This window comes from Blennius ocellaris, assembly GCF_963422515.1.
Source record: "Blennius ocellaris genome assembly, chromosome: 8".
NCBI lineage: Eukaryota > Metazoa > Chordata > Actinopteri > Blenniiformes > Blenniidae > Blennius > Blennius ocellaris.
Genome location: NC_137657.1, coordinates 16962080 through 16974310, shown reverse-complemented (window position 1 = coordinate 16974310; position 12231 = coordinate 16962080). Strand labels below are relative to the sequence as shown.

The following is a 12231-nucleotide window of genomic DNA, read 5'->3' as shown; positions in this document are numbered from 1 at the left end:
AATCTTACTGTACACAATGATTGATCAACAGACTTGCAGCCTAAACGTCACATGATCTGAAGCTGAAATATTTGCTTTTGCCCTTCACCACCACAGCATGCCACCAGCTTCTCCTCATGCTTCTTCCAGTGGAGGAAACCGAGGCTGGTGGGATTTATGTTGCATGCAATAGAAGAGCAGCCAGTCTTCATCTCAACATGGCCCAGTCTTTACATTCAGGTCTATTTTGGGATGGAAACTTTTAGTCTGGTAAGCATTTGGATCAGCTTTATTAAGCTCTGCCACACATCCACACCCGCACAGTCACACAGTCACACACTCATACATACTGTGGCGCCACAGGAGATAGAAAAACAGATACCATAAATGTACAGCTGGATGAAGGATGAGCTCAGTGAGGAATGATTCGCCTGTCATAAATTACGTCTGGATCCAAATTCGTAATGCATCTGATGTGTTCTGGAGAAGAGGTGTGTTGGCTCACCTGCACTGAACTCTCCATGTGCTTTCTGTCACGAATGCTCAGTACACACGAAGCAACACCAACCAATTCAGGACACAGATAACCTGTTCCATAGCAACTTAAATTCAATGAGCATTATCATCCCTATTTTAATTTTTAATTTTAATTTTGTAGTGGTTAGCACCTTCACCTAACGTAGAGAAGACCTTGAGGGCTTTCCTATGTGGTGTTTGCATATTCTCCCTGTGTACATGGCTCTTATTTTTTCTTTTTTTTTTCTTTCTATTTTTACCAGCAGGTGTAAATTACCCTGCATTGAACCGGTGGTCTGTCCTGGGTTTACGCTGCAGTTTCCCTTAGCCACAATCAGTTGCAGCATCTCTTTCCACTGAAGTTGGATAAATTAATTTAGAAAGTGGATTGATGTACAACCTGCACCAAAAAGTACTAACCCAGTATAGAAATAACCCAATATAAATCATCACAGATGTTTGGGACATTGAGATGAATCACAATAGTAGTTGGATGGATCAATGAGTAGGGAATGTGAACGATAGTTGCGTAAGGACAAACAAGGGCAAATGGAACTCGAATCCAAGTGATCAGGCCTGTGTGTATATATAACTTTTACAGTGGCATATGCTGGAAGCTGAACTACCCCCCTGGGGCTTCAAGGGAAGATGAACCCCTCCCTGCAGGAAGGGAGGGGCGAAATTACACTCGTGGGGTAATCATCTAATGGCGTTTCTTTGATTGTATGTGTGGCTGCTGCCATGTCTACAATGAGAATCTGTTTAAGAGACAGGTGAAGAATGATGGCATCCATCTTTACTTGGAGGGAACAAAAGAGGCTCTGCTGGCTTCCTGCAACATTCTTGTGCGAAAACTCTTCATCTTATCTCTAGGACTCCCCAGACTGAAATGTCTACTTTTTTTTATGACTGTCGTGATCTTTGACATAACGATGTAAGCCAGTCTTGGAAAACTGCACTGCTTTGACGATACATTCCCATCCAATGCCCTGATGAGGCTTCCTTTATGAATGCAATGCTCCACGGATGTAGATCTTCTCTTGGGTCCCTTTGAACACTGTTGAATGTTGATACTGTTGCACTGAGTGTATGCGGTTGACACGATGTACACTGTGATGAGTACATTCTGTTCTTGAGCTGTCCAGGGGACCCATCAGTTCGGAGGATTCATTTACTGTCACCCCCCAGTGGTCAACACGGGAAGACCAAAGTGATAGTACAACACCAAAAAAGAATACAAAAGACACCCATGTAAAGGTGACTCAAGCGTTTGGAGACATGATTGCTATAGATTATTGATAAAAGACAATGACAACACTGTCATTCCAAAAAACAAAAACAAAAAATAAATTACTACGACTACTACTATGACCAGACTATTAAAAATAGTGATGAATCATAATATTAATATAAGTAATTAGTAATATATTAGTCTCTTCACTATGTTGTAGCAGTCAAAGACCTGACTTATTAGTCTCAAACAATACTTATTCATTTCATATTTCTATGAATTCAGTCTATTTTTGCATCTGAAATCTTGGCATACAAAACAAATAATCATACAAAGCAACAATTGGATGAATAAATATTCTACAGGGCACACGAGTAAAGTTACCCGGTACTTCCATAATAACAATAATAATAATAATAATAATAATATATGTGTTTTCAAAGAGGACTTTAAGTAAAAAAAAAAAAAAAGCGGGGTTCTTATAATTGACAATGCAATAGAATCCATCCAAATAATTATGCATTAAACAACTTATCTTCACAGATAATGTTTTTTTATGTAGTGAAATCATTTTAGGATTTTTTTTTCTTCTATTTTCTCAAATTTTGATATTTTGGTAGTTACAGTTGCCGCAAAACCTTGTGCAACAATGTGAAAGACGTTTTCGCCATCTAGTGGCAATCTCAACGCATCAGCTGCAGGACCGTCAAATAGTGGCTGAAGTGTACGATAAGGAAGATTTATGCACACCATGTTCTCCCAGTCTTTCAGAGATTAATTGTCTTAAACGTCATTGCTATGGATGGTTGAAGAGCTGCTGGCAAAATAAAAATACATCCTACATTTAAGTACATATAGTCAAATACTGCTACAAAATTACATCAAAAAGTCAATTCCAGAAGAATTCCTAATTTTCAGTGTATCCAAGCAAGGTCATTAATCTCACATTATTCTTTCCCCCTAAAAACCCCCTTGACATGTATCATGTGTTTACAGTATATAATTTAGAATTTACAGTATATTTGTGCAGGTCACGAGATAAACTGTAACAGCTGACTAAATAAAAAACCCAACAAAAACTTGGGTGTGACCTTTCCAGCGTGAAACCTGAGCAGCTCTGGGCATAACCAGACTGGCTGCTCTTCAGATACCCGACATGCATCAGGCTGCATGTGTAAACTTGTAGTCCATACAATAGCATTCATAATTAATGTTGATCTTATGGATCTGCCCGTCCCTGCAGCTTCATTACTGTCACGTTACCTATGGTAATCAAAACCAGAAACAGGAGAGCAAGCAAACTGATTAGATCACATTTCTCCGTCATATAATCAGGATTCTGATCAGTCCTTCACCTGGCCTGTTTGAGTCATTAGATATTTTAAGCAACGGCTGCAACAAAAGTTATGATTTACATTCAATTGCGTTGTTTGTGACGCATTGAAAAAACGCATCTCAGGTATGTAAAATACCAGATTTTCCTGTCAGTCGTCAGAGCTTTGCATGTTTCGCTTTACATGATGCATGACTACTGTGTGTTACGTGCCTTCGTATGATCAGTGTTTGACTGATGTGCTGCAGCAACCAATGGAAGTGGAGGGGAGGGGATGGCCTGGAATTGGCCAGGTGAGGTGGAGAGCAGGTGGGATGGATGCAACACTTGTTGATATTAATGTTATTTTCCATTAATATGGGATTGATTGCAGAGTACAGAAATATACTTCTGCTGTAAAGTTTTACCATGAAAAAGATAAGCTTTTGTGTGAAAATAGGTGTGTGTGTGTGTGTGTGTGTGTGTGTGTGTGTGTGTGTGTGTGTGTGTGTGTGTGTGTGTGTGTGTGTGTGTGTGTGTGTGTGTGTGTGTGTGTGTGTGTGTGTGTGTGCGTGCGTGCGCATCAGGGCTACAGGAGCCAGCCTACCAATGCTGGCTGACAATGGAGCTCTGGCTCTGGAAAAGAGACCCTCTGAAATATGAATGAGGAAATCCACACCTGTCTCCAGGTAACCAAGGCAGGGATTGTCAACCGTGACGCCGATTGTCACTGTGTGTGTGCGCGTGTGTGTGTACGTGTGTGTATGTGTGCGCACCTGCTGATGCACGAGCAGCAGAGCTTCCCAGCTTTACCTGTTCACAGACTCTCTGTGGAGGAAAGCAGCTGTCAGCCTCGTTGGATTTGACGAGACAGACATAATCTGAGCAGGAGGAGCAGCATGAAACAGCTCGGCTCGGAACAAAGTTCCCCGATTTTATAATCTGCTGAGGTCACAACGCATGGAAACAGATCAATAGCCGGCCCAACTGAGACGGAGCCGGAGCCGGGAGTGGACACTTGGAGTGGAGGGTGGACCACAGGGGTATCTGAGGTCTCAGCAGGTCTTGACCCTGAGTGTCTGAGCGGCTACTCGTGCAAGTATGAATCCAGTGTGGAAGGTTTATAGGAGCAAGGTGATGAAGACTCTCAACCCTGAGTATGAGGAAGACTCTGTGGATGAGGTACAGAATTTTCTCCAAATTGAATTTTGCATATTGACATGTGTCAGAAAAAAAAAAGTATAAAACATGGTAGGTGGGACTGAATGAAGGAAGTCTGCAAGTTTTTACTGAACTGATCATTTCTTATTCATTACAAGGTTAGATGAGCTGGCAGGGGTGTTTTGTTTTGCGTGTAATGGGAACTTTGGGACAGAAGTTAGACCCAGGCAAGGCTTGAACCTTACTATAGTTTACCCACTATTGTGTGATAATTAGATTTATTGTTTTTGTTGTTGCATAAAACCCACAAATACTTTTCATTCATTTATATGCACTATGAAGAGCCTTTTAAGATGCTTTAAATGACAAGCAACCGCTTTTAATTGTGGACGGAGTCATACTTCAGTATTGCTACTACGGCAACTTAAATTAAATTTCAAGCCATAGATTGACTTTAGAACAATTTAAAGGCAAATGTACTAAGCCTCACTACAAAATTGTGCATTTTTAATGAATGAAAGCAGTATTACTTAACCTTTTGGATTTGTAGCCTCTGACACAGCAGACTATAGTGAGAGACTCTTGTCGTATTTCAGAAAATCATTTAAACTATTACCATTATTCTCTTTGGAGCATGTTCCTCTATGCATAATGGAGATACATTAGTGAAAGTATTTTTAGACACAGTAAAAGTTTAATTTCAAGTATTTATTTTGCACACTATCTATTTTTTTAAATTTGAGAATAGATTCCAGAGTACTTTATCTACTCTGCGGTACTGGTGCCCCGTCCAGTTTTTGGTTCTGGCGAAACGGACTGTGTTGCACTGACCCAGATCTGAGACGAACTGAGAAACTTGATCGCGCACAGGAGCTGAACAAACGGATGAGCTGGCACTGACTGACTGACAGGGGGTCGAGACATATAGCCAGGGCCTCGGGGCATGATCACATCCTCCACATCCTCCGGCTGACAGAGTCACGCCGAAGTCTCTCACACCATCAGAGCAATACTGCCCGTGTTTCCATGCACAACCTAGATTCCAGATGTATGTTTAGAGATGTCGTCGATGCTATTCGAGTCTCTCCTGCTCTGCAAACGTGAAATATGAGACGACTATAATGTGTTGCTCTGACCTCGACTCAGGTTAAAATGTGCACTGATGTGGAAATAAAACTCAAGTAATTTGAAGTGAAGTTTGAAAACCTGAAAACCTCATAAACATCAGGAGAACATCGTCTAAATTATCAACCTAAGTCTCTCTGATTCTGTTGCTAAACAGTCCTGTCTCTCAGGATGCATCCTGCTTGGTGCAAACATGTACATTTTACAAATACACAGATTTGATATATTCAGTAAAGTGCAATCAGGTACCAGTTTGTGCACATATCTAGTTATAGAATTGCACAATTTCTAAAGTTTTCTGTGCAATGCTCTATGGTTTTAACATGTCCTGGCTTTGAAACAAAAGTTAATATAGTGATTGTCTCATTATAAGGCTTTCTGCAGAGCTTCATGATGACACTTTTTTCTTACATTAGGGCTGTGTTGCAATGATAAAATGCAGGAAAGCAAGTTGGAGTTCCCACGGAAAGCACAAGATGGCGCCTGGAGTAAATAAATAAATGTCAAACTGCCTTGCTGTAAACACAAGTTTTGTCCATTTATGTCTGATGCTACACACTATTGATCTATGATCACAATAAAGGCAATCAATCATTCAGTTTTATGCTTTTGCAGGTCACAGATGTGGAGAATGACATGAGTCCAGTGCAGGAGGATGAGGGGCCCAGTGCTGTGTCCCAAATGGCCAGGAAAGTATGTAAATAATAGCAATTCTTCTAAAAGAAGGCCACAGTTTTGCAAAAAAAATACTGAGACATATATAATAAACTCACAGAAAAATATAAAAAAAGATTTGAGATTGTATTAATGGCTATTGTTTGAAATATAATTGATAAATGTAACCTTTGACCCCATGTGTGTTCAGATGCAGGGGGCTGGGGCTAAAAGCTGGAACCGGCTATCATCTCTCTTCAACAAAGATGATGAACATCAGCTTCTGGAGGAGACTGAAAGTCCACCTGTCCCTGACCAGTGCGTTTGAATATTTGTCAGTTATTCATATGTCTCTTTTTAATTATTATTAAGGCTCCATCCAGTAAATTGAAGCTCGTCTGTCGACCCCTGGGGTATTATAGGGTTCCCCCATCACAGTATCGGTAACATTTGATTTGGAGTTTGAAACACTCACTGTTTGAAGAATACGTTGTTGAAATGATTACAAACTGAAAACCGAAAAATACTCATACTAATAGAGTTATTAGTGATCGGGGCAGTAAAGTGGTGCAGTTGTTTCTAATTCTGCTGGTTTGGAGGTTTTCTTCCTGCCTTCACAAGTCTGCATATTCTTGTAGTTCATGAAGAGTTTACTTTTCCTCAGATCTAAAGACATTCTTAGATGGCTGGGTAGATATATTAACCATCATTATCGAATGTGTTTGAACTTATCTTGAACTCCTTTCCAAACTCCGAAAAATCTTTTCTTAAAGTTTCTGAAACAAATGGGAGGTGAGTTCTTGGAGATTAGAAAACACTGTCATGGCTGAAAGGTGAAGCACTGAAGGCCCGTCCGTTGTTTGCACTCTCAGTCCACTTGCAGTGAAGCCGGAGGAGCCCCCTCGACCCACCAGGCGCACGGGATTCTGGGACAGCTTTGCAACCAACTGGGCTGCCAAGAAGCAGGCCGAAGCCGCAGCCAACGCCGCCGCAGCTACGAACGAGGCTGCGGAGGAGCAGGGTGAGGAGGCGGTGACGGAGGCCGGAGGAGGGGAGGGTCAGGATGGGCAGGTCGCTGAGGGAGAGGAGAGCGAAGGAGGAGGAGGAGGAAGGAGCAACAACAGCTTCTCTAAATACGCCTCACTGGGAGGAGGCAGCGAGGATGCATCCTTTAAGTGGAACTTTGTTACCAGCAAGCTGGCGGAGCTGAAGACCAAAAGCATGACCAAGACCAACTAGAACATCAAGCAGAAAGCCTGAAGAAAGATGTACGAATGTGGAGACGGGTGATATATCTTACACATGTCCTCTCGCCAGCATGCAGATTATCTGCTGAATGGTGTTGGAATGCAGGGAGAGAGGAAACCCCACCACACTTTATAATAATTTAAGTTACTTCCCAAGGCTGACTGAACAAAAACAATAAAAAAAAACTTCACTATCACCCTCAGGCATCAAACCAATAATTTTCCAAAATTCTTGATGCCGTACATATCAAAAGCAATCATTGTTAATGGTTGTGAAGACTCATAGACAAAATAATCAATTTGTCAAAAACAGCTAATTACATTTTTTCACTAGTCTTGCTATTCGACCTGCAACCATCACACCCATTACTCTTACAGCTTTTTGTACCATTTTAATTAGTAGCACATACATGACCATACCCTGGGTTCCAAAACATGTTCTTCACAAATCAGAGCCTGACTGCAATTTATTTGGTCAAAAAGGCCTCTAAATACTGGACTGTGATCTGATAAGACAATAGAAATATCCTATTTACAAGTGGGTATAGACAAAACATTTAAATGGAGAAAAAAAATGAATTCCCCATGATTTGTTTTATGATCAAATCATGCTTTTGCATCCAGTTACAACAATATTGACAGGAGCCTATTAAACAATGAACAGTTTGAGTCTTCTAAATTGCACTATTTGATATAACTCAACTCGTTGAGATGAGGTGATTAAACTGAACTGTCTGCCCGACATATTGCATGAAGAGGACAGCGGAGGCGAAAGCAACAGCTATTTTTAGCAAGTGAAGCCTGACGTAGGCAAACACATAAAAGCCTTTGATTGCAGTCCTATGGTGACATTTAGTCACCAAAAGTGCTTCTTAAACCATGAAAAGAGACCTTCATACCTGTCAGCAAAGTTAATCTCATCTGGAGTTTAGCAAAAACTGGATTAAGAGATTAAAAGCAATGATATGTGGATTAGAGGAGGATTATCTCCTTTAACCTGTTGAGAGGGCAGAGGATTACATTTAGGAGATTTGGCAGCACGATGTAACTGTTGCATAACATCTTACAAACATATGCAGAAATACCCCACAAAAAATATTCCTCGGACATCAGTAATGTGAAATGAGTGCTGTTGTTTCTATAATTATGCAAAATGTATGAAATCTGAATGTACGTTGGAGGATAATGTCAAAATTAAGGTGGTGAGTTTTTGTGATTGTAACTGAGACTGAAATGTGCAAAGTGTGACTTTTTGACATTCCTAATGTTGTGACTTGACAATAATGCTATATTTTTCCTGAGCTTTTGGTTTGAACTTGTATGTTTGATTGTGCTGTTTTGATTCTGCTCAATTACAATAAAGACTGCTGCACTCAAATTTTGAGAATGCATGAACGTTCTTTTATTTTAAACGTGATCTAATACATTGGCCAACCTTTATTTGGACGGGCAATACACATATAATGTATTTATGAGGAGTAATATATTAAAGCTTTTAGGTACAATGAAGAATTACCTACAGAAGAAGTGTAATCACCATTTATGAGACTGTAGCTGAAATCGCTTCTTATTCTATTTCCAGGATCAGGACAAGGAAACTTTATAGTTTAAAGTGTAGCTTGAATATTTACATGAGAAAAGATAAAAACCATCATCAATAATTTAAACCATTTCACCTGAGTTGTTGACGATCACAAGTGATGACCTGCACCATGTAAAGAGGATGAGACTTAATAATTCTGACCTACTTCAATAAAAGTTTCCTGAGATCTTTAAAATAACTATATATGCATATAATGTGTCTCTTTCCTTCTCTGAAAATCATTACTGATTTTATTGTATTCATAATGAGCTCGTCTTGACATGGTTCATTACAGATTTTTAAAAACTTCCATTAAAATTACAAAATAGATATTTAGTGCATTTTAATTGACAAAGCAAAGTTTAAATGGAGCTGAAATGCCGAGAAAAATTGTAAAAACTGAGCGCAAGCATGGACGAAACAACTTTCCCCCTATATGTGAACAATGAATAAATTACATTAAACATCAGAAAATACAAAATAAACTAAGGTTGCAAACTGTTACTCACAATTATATTTTCACAACAAAGAGAGGAAGGCATGCTGGGTAATGCTCATTAGTATGTCTGTGAGCAGCTGGGGAGGAATTGAGACACAGGTGTGATTTTAACATTTTTCTGATGGAATCTCGATGGATTGACTTCAAAACGTGTGAGTACTTATTTGTATTTGTTGATGGAGTGGAGACACTGTTTATATGTTCAGCAGGGTGGCTGTCACTTGTTGGAAAATGGCTTGTGACAATGTGGGGAAGCCATGCCTTCATTCATTCATTCATTCATTCATTCATTCATTCATTCATCCATTCATTTGCTCACAAGGTTTAATCTATGAGCAGTGATTTGTTCAGTGTTTCAGATGCGCTTTGATTGAGGTTTGCCAAAAAGCTTTCACTAATAAGTTGAAGAATGAGCTTGTGGTGCCCTTATGGCCCTCACATAATCACTGTAAACACTGTATAATCTGTCAGATCTGACCAAAAATGTTCTGCATGCACAATTAGAGCAGGTATTTAAAAACATCAGCTGAGCCCTCTTGGGTTTATCTTGGGTGCCTTCTATATATTATCTTAGATTTGGAAAGCCAGTGTCATGGATCATTTCATGCTTCAGTTCCCTCACAGCATGAAAGTCTGTTCGAGTCTGGACAAAGGGGAATCATTTGCATGTTCTCTCTTTGCATACATAAAAAAACAACATACATTTGTGGTTAATCTATGACTCTAAAAAGTTGAACGTATGTGTGAATGTGACCGTGTGTCCAGGATGTAATCTACTCACATTGTAATCTGTGACTCTGAGTTGGATAAAGTGGTATGAAGATAGATGTTGAGTTTTATAAATACAATTTTTCTTTTTTTTAATCCAATCTCGTGCTTTCTGCTTAAGCCTCAACATCATTTTGATTGTGTAATGTAAGTCCCCCCTCTGACCAGTAGGGGACTCACTTTACCTTTGAATTGTAAAAACCATGACCTTGTCTTCACATTTCTTCCTCCTGCCTGCATCTCTATCGCATAATCACACCAATGCCCATGTTGATATAAAGGCAGCGATCATATCAAATCTCATGTCAAAAGTGGTTTGTCTTTCTGCTCTCCTCACTTTTATTTCCTGATTTTTGTTTTTGTTTCTCTCTTTTGATCTACACCCATTTCCTTTCTCACTGTGCCATTTCCTCAGATACAATACAGCTTCCTCTTCAAAATTAGGACTCTGTTGACGTTTCCATTCAAAATGGTGATACATAGATGAGCAAATGCACCCAGAGCTTTGGTTGTGGCTTATTTTTAAATGACCGGCATCCATCTTTCCCCTCCATGTGTTTCTGGTGTCAGTCACATTGCAGGCTGGATCACATGGATCCTGTGAAACTCACTGAGTCGCTGCAGCTCGGTCCAGACTTCTACCGTTGGCAGCTTGACACAGATCTTCCCCTCAACACACATTTCAGCAACGTGTTTGGCATATAAAACGCATTTATGTAACTCACCTATAAAACAAGCTTTGGAGACATCGTTCTTTCAAACGGGGAGATGAAGTGATCAATCCTGCTGAGTGCCTCATGTTTCCAGCTCCATATTGCAGTGCTGTAACACCAAATCGGCAACGCTCAGTTTAAACGAGGTTTGTAGAGCGTGAATGGATCACAAACTGAACATTGATGGCTGGGAATTTTACAGGGGGACAGCAGGGTGGGGGGGACTGTAGTGAAACAAAACTTGATCAAACAGAGATCTGTCAAATCTGGGCACTCCACTTCAAATCTGCTGCTTATTGCCTGAAGAAAACCGGTTTGGCTTCATTGATAGCTTAAAACATGCATAATGAACCGCAATTTATTTGATAAATAATACAAATCATCAAACACCACTTCAAGTGGATATTTTTAAGGGAAAAGCATCAAAACAGCATAGGGCCAAATTAGTTTTTGGCCTCTTGGGGTAGTAGAATTCCTAATAACTAAACTTGATAGTTAAAAACTGCCTGTTTACAATTGTGCTTATGGCCTGAAAACACTTAAAATGTACCCTCAGTTTTTTTCTGCCTCCATCATATCCCAAGAGAAATAATTAGATCTTGAGGTAAATGCTTCATTATGTAAACCAGCTTTGCCCAAACTTCCTTTTTTTGCTGCTGAGGGAGTTTTATCAAAGTTTTCCCTTTAAGAGCAGCCATAAATAAATTCAAGTGGCACTCAACTGATACAGTAAAGTTGTAGTTTTGCAGTTGGTTCATTTATACAGATTGCATTAATGTTATCTAAAATTGACAAATCTAGGGATTTATGAGAATATATATATGGTGCATATAGTCCAAATCTTCAATTGTTCATGAGCTTCAAGCTGCTACTATGAGTCCACATCAAATGTAAAATGGCAAAGGTCATATTTCCTACTTGGAAAAATGTATCAAACACAGACAAACTGGGAACTTTCTACTGGGAAAGTGGGAAGTTCCCAGACGTGGGTCTGATGTGAGTTGAACACAAATGATTTCCACCGTATTTTTCCTTACTACTACTAATCGGCACACGTTACAACACTTCTGCTTCAGACGCACGGTTTGTCACTATAAAGCTTTAGCAACAGCAGAAAACAAAGTCATGACTGTAGATGCACCTCTTGATCTTCATTTCATCCTCCTGCTGATTGACATATGTGATGACTATTATGTAGACAGACAGCAGTGATGATGCTGCACTGTTGGGGGAACCCAACTGGTAATTTTACCAGTTCAGAGCTGCAGTCTTTCACTGGAATGTTGATAGGTGTGCTGAATTGTGGAAAAGACTTCAATGCAGCATTTTATTTAAAAAAAAGAAGAAGAAAAAGGATTTAGAAGTAAAAAAAAAAAAAAAGATACGACAAACATATGCAATATGCCAATGTGTTTTGTGGAGTTTGCTCCTTGTTGACTTGCAG

General features: G+C 39.6%; 1 protein-coding gene across 1 annotated transcript; it reads left to right on the top strand.

Annotated features, from left to right (window-relative positions):
• Positions 1–4139: 4139 nt before the first annotated feature.
• Positions 4140–7217, top strand: LOC308133842 (uncharacterized protein C1orf232; the record flags this gene model as incomplete). The annotated part of the gene is made up of 4 exons (XM_080501359.1): positions 4140–4220; positions 5940–6017; positions 6190–6296; positions 6851–7217. 4 exons carry the CDS (start codon positions 4140–4142, stop codon positions 7215–7217), a joined length of 633 nt encoding a protein of 210 aa, XP_080357485.1.
• Positions 7218–12231: the final 5014 nt, after the last annotated feature.